At 39.7% G+C, this 18,083-nt stretch overlaps 1 protein-coding gene across 1 annotated transcript in view; it reads right to left on the reverse strand.

Moving 5' to 3' along the window:
* Window positions 1-552: 552 nt before the first annotated feature.
* Window positions 553-18,083, reverse strand: part of LOC136861690 (hemolymph lipopolysaccharide-binding protein) — a 113,144-nt gene continuing 95,613 nt past the window's right edge. The window contains exon 5 of the mRNA XM_067138838.2: window positions 553-860. Within this exon, the coding sequence (XP_066994939.2) occupies window positions 706-860 (155 nt within the window). The 3' untranslated portion in view covers window positions 553-705. The remainder of the gene's footprint in view (window positions 861-18,083) is intronic.

Consider the following 18,083-nt stretch of genomic DNA (forward strand, 5'->3'; position numbering starts at 1 on the left):
AAAACTTAACTGATGTATGAATACCCAAACTGGTACAAACACTAATACAGTTACAACATACTACAGACCGACAGAGGAGACTCAAATGAGACACCGGTATCGCCACGTCACAAAGGAGATAGGTGGAGCATACAGACAACCAGGGCCGCTGGTTTGGCGGTGAGAGCCGGTAGGCTCTCGGTGGTCTCCTGCGTGTGTTGTGCCAATGCCTCCAACCCCCACAACCTGGAGGACCAGGTGACCCTACGAGGAGATTTAAGCTCCCGCCGGCTGACCACAGTGTCAGGCCATACAGCCTCCACGCCTTAAAGATCTCGGCCACCAGCAGGCTTGCTAGTTTTAGAATAAAATGGAACATTTTAAAGGCAAATGAAAGAGGAAATTTGAGGTTGTAGTCTTCTGTGAGGATCTTAATTTTTAATAGTTGGCATATTTATTTTAAAAAAAGCATCAGATAGCTATGCAGTGATGGATGTCACTGTTAGTCTACCTGTTGCTCTTCAAGAAGGATAATCTGTGATCATTGCAGCTTTTCCTTAAAACCAAGATCCAAGAAAATTAAACAAGTGTTTCTTGCCTTTCATAGTGTATTTCTGATCAAATGTGTACGCATCAAGTGGTCTTCTCATTCTCAAGTTTGAAGAGGATAAGGTAAAATAATATTCTAGAAAATTACAAACAGGAATAAGTCCTCATTGACAACTATCATGGTTCAAACTCGCAGATATAGAATTGCTGCCATTCACATGGTCCGTCATGGTATTTCACATCCTTATTGGCAAAGCCGCAGTTGTGATCATTCCTGCTGTTTGGTTTATTGGCGTCCCAGCGAGCGTATCCTGACTGATCCAGAGGTTGTCCTGTATTTAACAGACAGTCAAAATTGAATAAGTAATCTATAAAATGGAAATATACAGCAATTAACATAGAAATTGTTGCAGCCATTAGAAATAATTTGTTTTGTCTTCAAACTGAAGGCATGCAATTGTGTGATGCATTACGCATTGTGAAATAAATTGAAGGTGAGAGTGGTGATGACTTTTGTTTTAACAGCAAGTACAATCAGGTAATAATCCTCTGCTGTCGGCGAGAGCACGAGGTGAAATTGCTGACATGGTTGGAGAAAAATTAAGACGTTTGTTTGAACGAAATCCTGGATACACAACATCATGTTAATTTGCTGACTTTCTCTGTGGAAAAGAAGCAGAATTCGACAAAAGTGGACCGGAACATTCCGTTAACGATTTTACTTTCTCTGTTACGTCGTGCGATGTAGGAAGACGTTTCTTCAAATACAAGGCTGTACTGTACTTGCTGACAACCAGTGATAGTTCACGTTTGACCATCTGAAACTGATAGTCGTCTACCGAAAATGACAGGTATAAATTATTTAATCCATAACTAACTGATAGACGTAAATTCATTTTTTCGTTTATCGATTTAATTTTTATTTCATATTTTCAGGGTTTCAGGTAATATTTTGGTAATTTTTGGGCCATAAATGCATTCATACTTCACGAGATTTTAGTTCATAGAAATTGTGTGTTTCTGCTATGGTTAGTACTGTGGTATTGAGCCGTATCCTGACGGCCCATAAGTGATACTAACATTATTATTTGACATATATATAATTTATTTGAGATAAATTTCAGTCATATTTGGTAAGAGTAATGAATCGCAGGATAGCGGAGACCGGAAGCCCATGGAGACATCAAGTCGCTGGATATTGCGCGATACTTCCTCAGGACCGTGAGAAAGGCTTAGCGTCACCAGAAGTTAGCACATCTCGGCACGTGTACATGATGTTGGCCAAGAGTAATATTCAGCCAATGAGAACGCGTGGGTGTGGCAAATATGGAGTCGGAATCGCGCGAAGTCATAGTCCCAGGTTAACCAACATGGACAGTTGCTTGAAATCAGTTCTGTTATTTTATGAATTTCCACAGGTCTACAAGTGAAATATAATCAGGACTACGAGATAGAAATAATCTGAAGAAATTTGATGTTATTTGAAGTGTGTTTTATGGTATGTTATTGTACCGGGAGGTACACCTCTACGCCGCAAGTTTAAATATTGCGCCAATAAATACTCCTCTACAGGAGAAACTCTGAACTTTAAAAACTGGATCAATCATTCATTGTTGGCTGCCATATTGAATATAGTCGGAAGAAAAACAAGCTCCTCAAATAAATACCAAAACTAAGTAATTACGCAAACTAATCTTGTGAAAATAACTTTCCAACATCCTTAACATCTAGACACGGTTGTGATGTGCTCGCTTTGCTTTCTAGAGCTCGCTATCACCTCGTGCCCGTGTTTACAGAACTGTGTGACTGTATTGAATAATAGTATTATATAGACACGTGCACATAAGGGATTAGTGTTACCTGTGAGTGGGGACGAGGGTCCCCGGGACTTAGTGAGGATGGAGGAATCATCAGACGGTGGCCTAGGTACTCTATCTAACCATAATTCACTTAGCTCAGCTATAGGTACCGCATTAAACTTGTGCTATTCAGACGGACCGTTAAGTGATGTAGACCAAATACCTTCTCAAATATCTACACTACGTAAACGTGGTCTCCCGGACGAGCGTCCTGATTACTGGAATGAAGAGGGCCTAAGTGTGAAGAAGCTATCAGTGTCAATAAGTGCCAGTGAAAATTCTCATGAACATCGAACTAGCTGCCCAATTCCGCCAGCCCCATCTGTGCAGCCTGTGCAGTTGAATACGTCCCAGCATACAGCTAGCCAGCTTGCTCCAAGTCAACAGGTACGAAGCAGCGCTCAGCATGAGTCATACCTCTATAAGTTAGATGATGAAGGTCCGTTCATAGTGTATGCTGAACATAAACCCGATGAGGCAGGTGCGGTAACTAAACATATCGGCCGGTTACATCCAATGTCCGTGGGAAAGTGTATTAGGGCCTTAATTCCAGACATGCGTACTTCTATAATGAACATTACTACAAAGGGACGTAATAGGGTTCAAATAGAACTTTCTTCCGCTACCTGTGCAAACAGGCTTGCTCAGTTACAATCCCCCTCACTCAGTCTTTACATACCAAGGCATCTAACGGTGAAGACAGGTCTTATTCGTGCAGTAGATACGTCCTTCTCGGAGGAAGAATTACTTTCAGAAATTCAGTCAGATAAGAAAATATTAGAAGTGCATCGCTTTCACCGTAAACTTGTACGAGACGGACAGACTGTACTAGTGCCTCGGCAACTGTTGCGTGTTGTATTTGAAGGTCGCACTTTACCTCGTTACGTGTATACTGTATATTTAACACTCGGTGTGGTGTAGAACCTTACGTCCAGAATGTAACCCTTTGCTACCAATGCCTTAAATACGGCCACGTAAATAAACAGTGTCGTGGCAAAGCACGCTGTGCATGCTGCGGCGACAGTCACATCACTGCAGATTGCCTACTCCAGATCCGCCTAAATGCATTTACTGCTCTGGCCCTCATCGTGCAGATGATCGATCCTGTCCAGAATACGAACGACAGCGTAGGATTAAATATAATATGGCCCATTTAAATATCACCATTGAGCAAGCACTCGAAATGGAATCTACAAGCACATATGCTAATACTGTGATGCAAAATAACACTCCTCCAGCAAGTACATCTTATCACAAGGAATTTCCATCCCTTCCTTTCCCTGCACGTGGGCCACTTCCCACCAATAACCTTTCCAACTCTTCTTTCCCTAGTACCTCTAAGGTGTCCTCTCGTTTTACACCCAAACGTTCTTCCACCCCAAAGTCTAGAGTTCCAGTTCACAACCAGTGGAAAACATACTACAATGGACAGCGTTCTCCTGCCAACTCCACTGGACCTACAGTGCATAACAGTCTTGTTTATACACCCCACTTAGCACATATAATGTCTTTATAATTTCTAAATAGTACATAACCAATGCACGAGACTTAGACAAGTTATTGTACAAGGTGTTGAGAACTTGATGTTAGTGATCAAAAGTCTCGGTACACCATTTTAAAAGAATAGGAGAGAAATATCTTGTGTAGTGGCCTATTTGCTTGCAACAGTCTTGTTTGTACACGCTCACTGCCTCGTATTCGCTCGGGAACACTGCTAGTTAGCTAGTGTGTATCTGTGTAGTGCTAGTGTGTATAGTTTCGCAGTTAGTGCACCAGGCCGTGTGTTACATAATGGATAAGAGAAAGGGAGTTGACGAACTAAAAAAATGTAATTGTATCTCTCGGATCTTTCTGTGTACATCATACGATAAATAAATAATAAATCTCTCGGATTGCAAGAGTATTCTTTGCGTGAAATTGGATGCAAAATATATAAACCGCATTCCACAATACACTGTGTGATGAACAAATTCAGATATAGAGGAACCACAAAGAATTTGCCAAGAAAAGCAAAAGTAAAGATACTGAATAGGAGAGATGAACGTTATGTTGTGAAACAAAATCCACAATTAAGTGCGCCTAAGATTCGCGTAATGCTGAAAGGAAGTACGAAGAAGAAAATGTCAAGTCAGGCAATTCGTAGGGTATTGTGGAAATATGATTATCACGACAGACGTCCATGGAAAAGGCCGTTTGTTACTAAGAAAAATCGACAAGCCAGAATGAAATTTTGCAGTGAGTATGAAAACATGAATTGTACGTTCTGGAACAAAGTTATTTGGCCCGATGAGACCAAAGTATCTCTGTACGGATCGGATGGAAATAGTTTATGTATGGAGAAAAGTAAAGACAGCCAATAAACCTGCAAATACGCACCCACCATAAAACATGTAGATCAATTATGATTTGGGGGTACATGTCACTTTGTGAAGTGGGAAATATCGAAATCATCAATGGAATCATGGACAGATGGGGTTATTTAAACATTTTAAAGAACAATGTCAAACAGAGTGCAGTAAAAATGGGGTTGGTGTCTTGCTACATCTTTCAGCAAGACAATGACCCCAAGCGCACAGCTGATATTTGCAAGGCGTGGCTGATATGGAACGTACCAATGCAACTGCCAACTCCTGCCAAATACCCTGACTTGGCCCCATAAAACATTTGTGGGTCGATTAAAAATAAGGATTTATGCAAGGAACCCTCAATATCTTGAGCAGTTAAGAAGTATAGTCAACGAAGAATGCGGTAAAACCGATCCAAAAAGAAGTGAGACACTGGTTCATTCCGCGTAGCAAAGGTGCAAGGCAGTTCTCAAGGCCAGAGAATACTCATCGGAGTATTAAATCCCAGCTAACAAATGTTTTTCAGTAAACGTTTCATTTTCTTCTGTAAGTGAACAAACAAGATTGTTGCACGATGAAACGCCCAGTTTTGGTAGATTACTTGTAACTGTGTTAAATTATAAGATCACAGATCTGTTTTTTATTATTTACATTGTTTATTAGTGTATCTATTACGATATGGCGATAAAATACAACACAATAATTGTATACAAAAGTCTAACCGTTATTTCGTAGCAGTAAGTTGGTGTACAAACAAGACTGTTATGCACTGTATATACCCTACACAACAAGTTCAACCAAGTCAACAGCCTCAAACAACACCACAGGCTCTACCTACAACTCCACTGCTTGAAAACATTGTCCAGTTTATTTTGACGCTTAAAAACACGGCCTCCTCGGAAATTGATCCCTCTCATATACGTGACGTTATTTCATCACTTTTGAATCAGAATAACCATGGATACCGCACATCAACTGAATAAAATAATACAGTGGAACTGTCACTCAATACGAGCGCATAAACTTAGCCTTCAGACTCTACTGAGAGATTACTCCGTTTCAATGTGTGTAGTTAGTGAGACCTGGCTGAAGGATACTACCCCCTTTCACCTTCCAGGCTACAATTTTATAAGAAGTGATCGTGGTGATGGCTATGGAGGGGTTGGAATTCTCCTCCAGAAGAACATCATTTATGATCAAGTAACTCTTAATCTTCGAGGGTCGAAATTGGAAACATGTGCCATCAAGGTTAACTACAGGGGTTCACCGTTAACTATTGTTTCCGTATACCGATCACCTAACCAACTGGTATCTGTACACGAACTGCGTCGACTCTTTTCCCAACTTTCACAGCCTGTACTTATCTTCGGAGACTTCAACTCACACCACTTGAATTGGGGAAGTTCTTCTACTGACTCACATGGAATACAACTCATGGGTGTAGCTGAAGAAGAAAACTTAGTGCTACTGAATGATGGGTCCCCTACCCGAATTTCCCGACCTAATCAAGCTCCTTCGGCAGTAGATGTTACTTGTGCATCTCCTTCAATAGCACTCGACTTCTCCTGGCAGGTTCTACAGGACACTCTAGGATCTGACCACTTTCCAATATTATTAACATCGACTAATACATCAACCATTCCTCATACCATCTACCCAACATATCGTTGGAAAATTCGACAAGCTGACTGGGCAAGTTACAAGGAGGCAATAGATCTCATCCTGGAAGAATACTACGAAACGAATGACATTGTCAGAGACTACGAAACATTCTGCGATTCCATTAATCGAGCAGCCTGCCTTACAATTCCACAAAACAGACCATATGCATACAGCAAACGACCTCCAACTCCCTGGTGGGATAACGAATGTCAAGCTGCGTTGCATGACAGGCGTGTGGCACTTCATCATTATAAACAGGATGCTTCTGAAGCTAATTTCCTCACCGTACAACAAACTCAAGCGAAAGCAAAACGCTTATTCAAGCTTAAAAAGCGTCAGCGTTGGCGCCAATATTGTACTTCTCTCAACTCACCTATCTCTCCTGCTACGATTTGGCGGAATATTCGTCGTTTCCGAAACTCACAGAACTGCCCTCAGTTTACATTTACATGTACGATACCAATAAAAGAGGACATCCTGAGAAAAATGACCCCTCCTTCAGCTCATATAGGTTATTTACCACGCAATGGCCATGAAGAAAATTTCCATCCACTACTTCGTCCATTTGAATTTCAAGAACTTATTAAAGCCTTGAAAACGAGTAATAATACTTCCCCAGGCCCAGATAACATCCATTACCCAATGTTACTCAACATGTCTAGTGATGGACATAAGAAACTACTTAAGCTGATGAACAGGATGTGGTTTCAAAGAGTGCATCCTCCGTCATTTAAACTTATTCGTCTGGTACCATTATTGAAGAATGGGAAAAATCCACGACTGTCTTCATCCTATCGCTCACTGTCCTTGATATCCTGCTTGTACAAGACTATGGAAAGGATGATTAAGCATCGATTAGAATGGTGGGTAGAAAATCACAAGCTGCTACCACCTCAACAAATGGGTTTTCGACGTGGGAAAGGTACAATAGATACACTTGTACATCTAATTACAGACATCCAACTTGGTCTGAGCAATAACAATTACGTTGTGGCATTGTACACTGATCTGTCTTCTGCGTATGACAGCGTGCTTATTCCCGTCTTAGAAGACAAATTACGCCTACTACATCTCCCAGAGGACTTTATTGGGAACCTCAGTTGCCTTCTACAAGATAGACATCTCATCATGTTTCACAATGGCACGGCAATTGGTCCTCGAATGACATCCCAAGGTCTTCCAAAAGGCTCTATCTTGTCTCCGTTGCTTTTTAACATTTACACAGCAGACCTCACATCTATATTTTCTCCTGAGATTCAAGTTCTTCAGTATGCTGATGATATTTGCATTTATACAGAAGCTGAATCCTTGGACAAGTGTCAAGAACAGATGACGGTTGCCACGAGGACTTTCACTCCTTGGCTTCATAACCATGGATTAATGATATCTGCAGGAAAATCAGCAGTCTCTATCTACACTCGACATTCGAGACCCCCACTGGACACGATTCATCTGGGTTCCTACTTATTTCCCTACAAGGTGGTGGTGCCTTATCTAGGACTACTCATCGATCACAAATTGACATGGTCTCCACATATTCATCATGTGCTCCGTAAGTGTGATATTTCAGTCAATATCTTACGAGCCATTAGCGGCTCTTGGTGGGGCTGTGACCCGAAAATTGCGCTGCAACTGTACAGAAGTTTGATTCGACCTCTCCTGGATTATGGAAGTGGATGCTTTGCTACGGCTTCCAAAACATTGTTAACTAAACTAGACAAATGTCAGTATAAGGCCCTTAGACTCTGCATAGGAGCAATGCAGACTACACCTACAAATGCTCTGCTACTTGAAACACTCGAACCTCCTCTCCATCTACGAAGGCAACATCTAGCGGGGAAATATATTTTCAAACCTTTTCAATACAGGGAGTCTCCAATACTTCACAAGATATCCAAGCTGACTACCCTAGTACTGACTTCACGCTACTGGAGAAAGAAACGTCAACCGATCCTAGTGGATGGATTTACCAATCTCAGTGGTTGCAGGCGTATTATAAGCACTACAGATACCCATCCCAGTTTTAACTGTTCTTTTGAAACTACTATTAAGAAACTGGATATTCGACTAGAAACATCATTTGAGATCACTGTGAACTGTAACGATGTCTGCCTGAAACGTTATCTGGCTGAATGGCCACACGCCCGACACATCTACACAGATGGATCAAAGGACTGTAATACAGTGGGTAGCGCCTATATGGATGTTCAATCCGGCAGTTGTGGTAAGTTCAAGCCACCTCCGACAGCATCTATATTTACGGCTGAGCTTACAGCCATTTTGGGGGCCCTCGAATACGCTGCAAATCTTCCTGAGCGGTTGATTGTGGTGTTGTCTGATTCTAGATCAGCACTGCAGAGTCTACAAACCATTAACTCGCGGACATCATCCTTGATTCTCGTACACGAGATTATTGCACAGGTACATCGACTTGAGACACAGGGGAAGAAAGTTTCATTTGTGTGGGTAAAAGCCCATGTAGGAATCCCAGGCAATGAACTAGCAGACAAAGCAGCACGATCTGCTGCCACTGAAGGCCAACAGACTTACACGACAGTTCCAGCATCGGATTACACCTCCTTGCTTCGTCGACGGCAATTGACGGCGTGGAACAACGAGTGGCATGATACCTCCCAACAACGCGGAAAACACTATGCCACTATCCATCCAGATATTCCAAACTTTCTTTGGCACCATCAGCGTCCCTATTCGCGTCAATTCATCAGAGCAATCGCAAGAATGAAGTTTCATCATGGTTGTTTCAGTCAGCATCTGCACAAAATCCAAGTACTACGATCTCCCTTCTGTTCATGTTCAGCTGATACAGTTGCCGATCTTAATCATATATTCTTTGGATGTCCACACCACTTTGTACGCACTACTTGCCTACTTCAAAATTTATTGGCATTAGGATACCAATTACCCCCTATTCTTTCGTCAATTCTCCACAAAAGTGATCAATCTGCTTACTTTGAGTTATATGCATTTCTTTCTGACATTGGTCTGCGAATCTAAGTCCTTCACCTAGCATCGAACTTACCCTATAGTACTACAACACTCCTACCTTCTGATCCACGGCCTAGTCACGCGTACCACTGGATGTCCTCATAGGCATTATGATGAGAAGACGAATCCATCTCTCCTGTCTCCGAGCAACAAATAAATTAAAACATAAGTTCCTATAAAACTCCCTTCCATTCATAATTCACTGGCTGAGTGGGCTTCGACTCGAATGCCAAAAAAAAACAAGGAAAAAACCTGGATCAATTCTTTAGTTTCTCAGAAGATGTCACTACAGTAAATTTTGTGATTACGAAGTTATCAATACGGTGTGGAGTTCAACTTGTTTTGTTTTCCATTGATCAAGAAGTGTGGACATTCTCTTATAGATGTCTCTACTAAAAAACTATGACCATGCACCCTGGTGCGATGTGGAAGAACTTTATTTGAAGAAATTTTGTATTCATAAGTTTGTTCTTTACTAAATTTCGTTCTTTCATTTGTGGGTTGGCAATATAAATCTTTTCTTTCCGCCTATTTTGAATTGAGCCAATCCAGAATTTCTGTAATTAATTTTTGACCAATCGTGTATTTCTTCTTCGACTTTGAGTGTATTTTCAAGACGGACCAATAAAGAAAGAGGGTGTGGCTTGATTATTCATGAAAGGTCTCGAATCTTGCACGAGGTTATAAAACTGCTGACTTTCTTGTCTCCGGACCACGCGAACAACATCTAGCCTAGTGTATGGAAGTGTAGCAGGAGGCGGGAAGCGCCTCTTTCATCCGGCAGCAGCTCTTCTACAAGGTAATGGCCACTTAACATCTTTATTCCTTGCTAGCTCAGCAGTTTAATCCGCAGGGAAAGTCCGAGACCTTTGCTATGTAATAAACATGTAATCTCCCATCGTTTTTGTAAAACTTCAAATATCTTCAACTGTAATTCGGGGATAGAGAGTGCTTTGCCCTCTCGAGCTCCCCTTCATACTAGTTTGAGGTGACTACGTTTTGTAACTGGTTTTCTTCCTTTCTGTAATGTCTTAATTTTTTCTTATACGAGTCACCTCCATAGTTTGGGAATAGCCCCTGTTTCATCGGCCTAGTGCCTCTTGGGTTTTAAAAGGCTTCATGTAGGAGTGCAAGCAACGCCTCCATTCATCTTAGTATTTTGGGCCATTTACTTAATCTGTTCTTTTTTCACTGAGGCCCAGTAGGTTGGGTACGAGATATCCCCGTCTCATTTGATGTAAGCTGTGCCTTGATGGCAATTTAGTGTTAAAGTCTGGTATTGCCTTTAATAGGCTGGAAAAATTGAGAGCGGGTCAGCTCTTTCTAGTATTTGGATATGTGCCTCTAGGAGGCCTGACATTGCGAGGTGGGAGCAAGTGCTCCATGTTATTGGGGGTTTCTGCCCTTTGATTGTGAGGGGAGAGCTCAGAAATTGTATAAAGTGGGGCTTGTAGCCAGTTTGTTAAATTATCTCTATATCTTGGTTTTTCCTGGTCTTGTGTCTGATTTGTTAACTTGTTGTTATTTGTTAAACTCTGAAATTATATGTGAAACTTGTTAAGTTTGGTTATTTTCGAAAATATAACCTTTAATGCAATTTTAATCAATACCTCGGCTTTGTAGTTAGACCCATTCCAGCCCGCACCTTCTTTCACCTCTGCTGTTCCACGGGTACCCCCGTAACAGTTATAATTAATATTAAGTCATTATGAATGGCAAGCACGCTGATTGGTGGTTTGTCTAAACATGCGGGAATCCCATAGCTACAACTGCGTTAGCCACGCTTCCTTAGCGTCACAAGCTCTGATAGCGTCACTCTGATCGTGGAAGCCGATGTGATGTGAACGTTGTTCGGTAGTGCTCCGATACTTGTACGTGAAAGTTACTACGTGAATATATCAATAACAGTGTATGGTTTTTAAGACCGATAAACAGTGTTTTTCAGTCGTGCAGTTGAATAAATTTGTTGGTGCAGTGTTAAATTGCAGATTATATGATGGCGCAAATTTCACTACAGATAAATCGACGGTAATACTTAGCCGCAGACTGGAAAGTGAAGAAGAGACGCTGAGTTGTTTCATATTTTCGTGTCGGTCGCGTTTCGCCAGGAATTCTCGATCCGTACCGCGAGCCGCTCCCAATAACTGTATATAGAAACCCTAATTTGTTAAATTTCAAGTGTATTTGTGTGTCAGTGTGTTGGCTGAGTTTATAGCTAACAAGGGTTGGTTCGGCACGTGCAGAATTGAGCGGTGAAGAGACATTCATCTAAAGCCTTGTGTGTTGCAGTGTTTAGTAACTTTCGGCAAGAAGATGACACCGCCCATGGAAGAAGGAAGATTGTTTCTATGTGTTAAAGCAGTGATCAACATGGAATACCCACATACCACAGCAAGGATGTGAGTCATTGCCAGTGTCCTGAGAGTCGTCCAAGATAGGACGCATGTTTTAATTATGGAGTGCTATATGGGTAATGTTAAAATACTAGTGCAGTTTAGTGTAGGGATTTTCTTTAACGTAAATTAAGCCTGAAGGCATGTGTTTATTTCACCTTTGTAATGTTGTAGATACGGATAAGAGGAATGCATGATCTCTGTATTTTTATTTACGATTAGTTAGATGGGATAAAGAGGGAGTTGTTAGGATTATTTTGTTGTTATATTATGCATGAAATTAGCTTAGCATTATTCCGATTTTTCCTTGTATATTAGTGATAGGAGGATTAGATTGACAAGATCATCCAATTTCCAAGTTAAACCCTTGCTACGTTGAGAGTAAATTCAATTAATTTTGGTCATTTAAAATGTTAGTAACAGTTAGATTGCATGATGCATGATATTTCAGAAGCTGACGCGTGTGAAGCTGCGTAACAACGTTGAAGGAATAGGATCTTCAAATTTAGGTTGGAAACTGTTTCGCCCAATGATTTGTACGGGAATCGAACCTAGATTCATAATGGAAAAGGCCGATGAGAATTGTAAGAAATACAGTATAAGAGATTCTAATGCATGCTAAGTTATGAAGTAGATTATGCAGTCCGATTGCATGCCTGATGAAGTGAAAAGAATGATGTGCAGTGAAAGTGTCCCTGCTATTGTCTTCTGAGAGTATATTAATTATCAGAATTGACGGAAATTGATTCCAGGCCAAGGAGTCTGATGTGTGTAATAAATTATCGAAGCATGCCAGTAAGAAGTACGATTGTACGTGAGTTTCCGTGTAGCCGAAGAAAGATGATATTGCCTCACAAGCTTACTTGTTAGCCGTGTTTACATAGACAGCGTGAATGAGATGGTATTTCCGTGATACAATCTTGGCGAAGAGAATCCAAGCCTCAGTACAGTATTGAATTATAACATTTCCTTTCAGCCCACAGCACAGCAGGAAATATGTGTCGTATGAACGCGCTTCTGGGTGCGCAATGCAGCAGAAGAAGGCAATGTTGCCAATTGCTTTCCACTTGGTTAATAAGGATAATAATATGTTTTCTCTTACAGGATTGTATTTTGTGATATTTCATGTTGTTTGGAAATGTTGTCTGGTTGTTTAATGGGGAACAGCCTGAGTGCTGAGTAATATTGATATGCAATCTAGTTCTCACTAGATCCTTTGGTGAACCGCCTTTCTTGTCGAGTCAGTGTAGTATGTAAGCCTTTCCTTTTCTTTATCCGACGTAGATAAGTGAGATACTTTACTTATTTTGTGTTTATTGTAAATACAGCGTAGGGAAATGCCACTAGTATTTTTCATAACTTATATCGTGTCCCATTGCGTCTTAATTTTACTTTTTATCGAATGTTTTATTTTTATCTTAATGTTTTCTTTTAACGTTTAATCTTGCGACGACTCTATAAATTGAAAAACCCGTATCAATGTGATACTTTAAATTATGAGGCTCCATGCGAATCGATAACTTATCAGTATACGCGTACGTATACTGTGACATAAAATAAACACTGGACAATCAGATGAAGAATTTTTAAAAGTTTTTAAATATTCAAGGTTGTGCTTAAAATTTCACTTCACATTTAACTCTTTTTTTATTAATGATCGTTTCAATGTCCAGTCCTTCTTCAGATTTTGAGATTATGTCAATGCCATCTTTATTTTGGTTTTCTTGCCTCATATTAGTATGATTCTGGGCTATTTTGTGATTAAATTCATCCTACCCCATATTATTGTTTCTCATTCGAGTTATACCTCCATTTTCCTGTCATTTACTTATATTTAAGTGAGAAACTTCGACTTTTAGCCTGGCCCATCGACAACCAACTCACTTTTCTGCCCAACCCTGAGTTAGTCGGATGTTCATACAGGAATGGAGGCATCGTCCTAGTGGGTTACGACCCCTGGGTACGGTACAGTATGTTGTATCTTGATGTGTATTGAGATAAACACAAAGAACTAGTCCCCGAGCCGTAGAAATAAACGGTTCATATTTAAATCCTTGACCCAGCCGGGCATCGAATCCGGGGCCCTCTAAACCACAGGTCACTGCGCTGACCATTCAGCCAAGGTACTGGATAATAATAATAATAATAATAATGTGTCACCCCTGGAGGAACTTTTGGGGGGGGGAGGTCTGTACCGGGCGGTACACCTCCACGCCGCTAATTTAAAATGTGCGCCAATTGAAACTCCTCTGCTGGAGGAAGTCTGAACTTTATTGATGGTATTAATTTTCAAGTTTCTCAGAAGATGTCACTACGTGGAAAATTTGGAGTTTTTGAACTATGTCATTTTCGACGTATTTTTGTTTAGCTTGAAGTAAGAAGTGTGAACTTTCTCTTCTAGAGGACACTACTGAAGAACTACAATAGTGCACCCTAGTGCGAAGAAAAAGAACTGTTCTTTGGAGAAAATTTTATTTCAAAAGTTTGTTCTTTGTTAAATTTCTTTCAGTCATTGGTTAAGTTGGCAATATTACCCCTTTCTTTCCCCTTGTTTTAAATCTAGCCAATCCCGAATTTCTGAAATTAATTTTCCACCAATAATGTGTTTCTTCTTCATCTTGTGTAGGGGTTTCTCTTTATTCTCCAATAAAGTGATTGTGGGCGGGTGTTCTCATTCCCCTAACGCCTAGAATCTTCCGCGAGAGTATTTAAACTGCTGATTTTAGGGTCTCTGCGCCACTTCTGTTCCATCTTTCAGTGTGTAAAGTACATAGCAGGGGGCGGGAAGCGCCTCTTTCTTCGGCAGCGGTCAACAACAAGGTAATGGCCGATTAATTACTTCTTTTCTTGCTTGCTCAGCAGTTTAACTCTCGGGGCGGGTCCGAAGTTTTTCCATTATGTAACCTTCCTTAAAATGTAAAGAAACTGGTATCTATTCCATCTTTTAAACTGCATATCGGGATAGAGAGTGCTTAACCCTCTCGAGCTCCCAATCATATTGTTTTGAGGTGAACTTATTTTTCTCAACCTATTCTTCGTTAATGTAATGTAAATTGGTCTTCTCTAAGTCACCTCTGCAGTATGGGATTAGCACTTGTATTAGCGGCCTAGAGCCCGATCAGGTTTTGAACGAATGTATTAGGAGAGCAGATCGCCTCCTCCCAAATTGTTATTTTAGAGGCCATGTAATTTTCCTTTTTTTTTTAATTAATAGGCCTCAGTAGGTTGGGTATTTTACCCCTGTGTCTAGGTCCGTAGAGGACAACTTGAAGGTGGAGTTTGGTGTGGCCTTTGATAGGCTTAAAGTTGAGAGCGAGTGGCTCTTTTTTGAAAACCGAGTGTTGGATGCCTCGTGGAGGCTTTTCGGTGTAATTTGGAGCAAGTGCTCCTGAGCATGAATGGGGTTTTCTGCCCCTCTGTTAATACTCATTTTGAAGTAAGGTTGGGCTGATTGCCCAAGCATTGTGAAGTCAGGGCTCGAAGCCCAAATTCTGTAAATATTGTAATTACCCTTTTGACTTGCTACTCTGTACCTGCCATGTTTGTTATTTCTTTATTTTAAAAAGAAAATATAACCTTGTTAAATTTTACATTAACTTTGATTCCGTAGTTTGAGACCCGTTCACGCCCGCACCTTCTTTCACCTCTACCTACCACTAAAACGCGGTAACAATAATAATAATAATAATAATAATAATAATAATAATAATAATAATAATAATAATAATAATAATAATAATAATATGATTATTGCATTCAGGAGACAGTGGTTTCGAAACCCACTATCGGCAGACCTGAGGAGTAATTTATCTGGTTTCCAACTTTCACACCAGGCAAATCGTACCTTAATTAATGATGGTTGCCTAGATGCGCTTCCTTTTAAAACAATAATCACCACCACTGCCACCATCAAATACTACCGAAATGAGCTGGGATCGAACCCGCCAACTTGAACTCAAAAGGCCAGTGCTCTATCATCTGAGATACTAAGCCCGGTTTGTGAACTTATATGTAGAATGAAATATTTAAATTTAACTTCACAGTAGCATTGAAAATGATTCTAATCCTTAAATTAAGGACGTACTAAAATATAGTAATATTAGCAGTTCCTACCTATTTTATTCAGATAATAATAATAATAATAATAATAATAATAATAATAATAATAATAATAATAATAATAATAATAATAATAATAATAATAATCTTCTTCTTGCGTTCCGGCCTTCTAAGGACAACGTTACAATTTCAATTCTTCCTCCTTAGTTGTTCTTTCCTTTTCTTCCAGTATTGTTTCATTGTTTCACTATGTTTCTTTTTCCTGTCTTCAGTCCACTTTGTGCCTGTTTTCTTTTCCTTCCTCCCTTGGAATCCTTCCATTTGAAAGACTTTCTTCCTAAAAATCTTTCTTTCCAATAATTCTTCTTCTCGTATGTCGTTCCTTTCCAGGTATTTCTTGACTTCTTGAATCCAGGTGGTAGTTGATTTCTCTTCCCAAAGGTACTTGAAGATTCGTTTAGTTAGTCTATTGTCATCCATTCTGTAAATGTGACCAAGAAATAGCAATTTCCTTTTTCTTATTGTTTCTGATATGTTTTCTACGTTCTGGTAAATTTCATTGTTAATTCTTAATTTCCAAAACTCTGCAATTCTTAGAGGGCCTAATATTTTCCTTATAATTCTTCTTTCTAATATTTCTAATTTATCAAGCTTGTAGTTCAGTGCTAGACATTCGCTGGCATAAAGGCATTCTTGTTTCACTACTGTGTTGTAGTGCTTTATTTTGAGTTTTCTTGATAAGCACTTTATTGTTGTAAGTATTCTTAGTTATACCGTACGCTCTTTCCATCTTTTGTATCCTTTCCTCTATAGCAGATTTTTCTAAATCATTTTCTTGAATTGTCTCACTCAAATATTTGAATTTCTTTACCTTTTCTATTTGACCAATATCCGTTACTAAAAACTTTGAGGCACTTTTTATATTCGTCAAAAATTTTGTTTTCTCAGCAGAGATTCTCAAGCCTGTCATGTTGGCTGTCTTTTCTAGGAGATTGACTTGCTTTGCTGGATCTGTAAGGCTTTCTGAAAGTATGGCAAAGTCATCTGCAAATGCTAGGCAATTTATTGCAACACCTTTGTTCTTCTTCCCCAGCATGAGTGGCAATATTTTAGATTCTTTCAGTTTTTCATTCCAAATTCTTACAATTTTCTCCATGACACAATTGAAAAGGTGTGGAGATAGACCATCGCCCTGCCTGACACCTGTATTTATTTTGAAAGGTCGAGATACTTCACCCATAAATTTTACTTTCGAGATAGTGTCTGTAAGTGTTTCACGAATATAATAATAATAATAATAATAATAATAATAATAATAATAATAATAATAATAATAATAATAATAATAATAATAATAATAATAATAATAATTGTACCGGGAGGTACACCTCTACGCCGCGCCTTCAAAATGAGCGCCTAAAAGAACTCCTCTATCTATCAAATGTGAAACCAATAATACAACATACAACAAGTTAGAACTTTACTCTGAAGATCTCACCACTAAAATCTGACATATTTTTGTAATTGTGAAGTTTCCTGAACTGTGTGAATTTCTACTTGTTTTGTTTTCCATTCATCAAGAAGTTTGGACACTCTCTCATAGATGACACTACCAAAGAACGATGATCATGCGCCCTGGTGCGAAGTGAAAGAACCTTTGATTTAAAGAAGTTTTGTGTTCATAAGTTTTTTCTAATTGATGATCATTTATTTTTGGGTTGGCAATATTTCCTTTTTATTTCCGCCAGTTTTGAATCTAGGCAATCCCTAATTTCTGCAATTAATTTTCTACCAATCACAGTCTTCTTCTTCTTCTCCTTCTTCTTCTTCGATTTTCAGTGTAACTTTTAATTTCACCAATAAAAATGGAAGGGTGTGGCTAGTTTAATCTTGAATGATCTCGAACTTTCCCCGAGGGTTTATAAACTGCGGATTTTCACGTCTCTTGGCCAATTGATCGTCATCTGACCTAGTGTGTGTGTAAAAGCAGGAGGCGGGCGGCACCTCTTTCATCAGGCAGCAGTACACCGACAAGGTAATGGCCACATAACATCTTTATTTGCTAACTCCGCAGTTTAACCTGAGGGAAAGGTCCGTAACCTAGTTTTCCTAAAAATGTCACTTTCTGCCGGCTAATGTAAAAACTTCATAAAATCTTTAACTGTAAATCAGGGATAGAGACTGATGTTCTCTCTCGAGCTCCCCTTCATATTGGTTTGAGGTGACTACGT

Source organism: Anabrus simplex, chromosome 1, assembly GCF_040414725.1.
Source record: "Anabrus simplex isolate iqAnaSimp1 chromosome 1, ASM4041472v1, whole genome shotgun sequence".
Classification (NCBI taxonomy): Eukaryota; Metazoa; Arthropoda; class Insecta; order Orthoptera; family Tettigoniidae; genus Anabrus; species Anabrus simplex.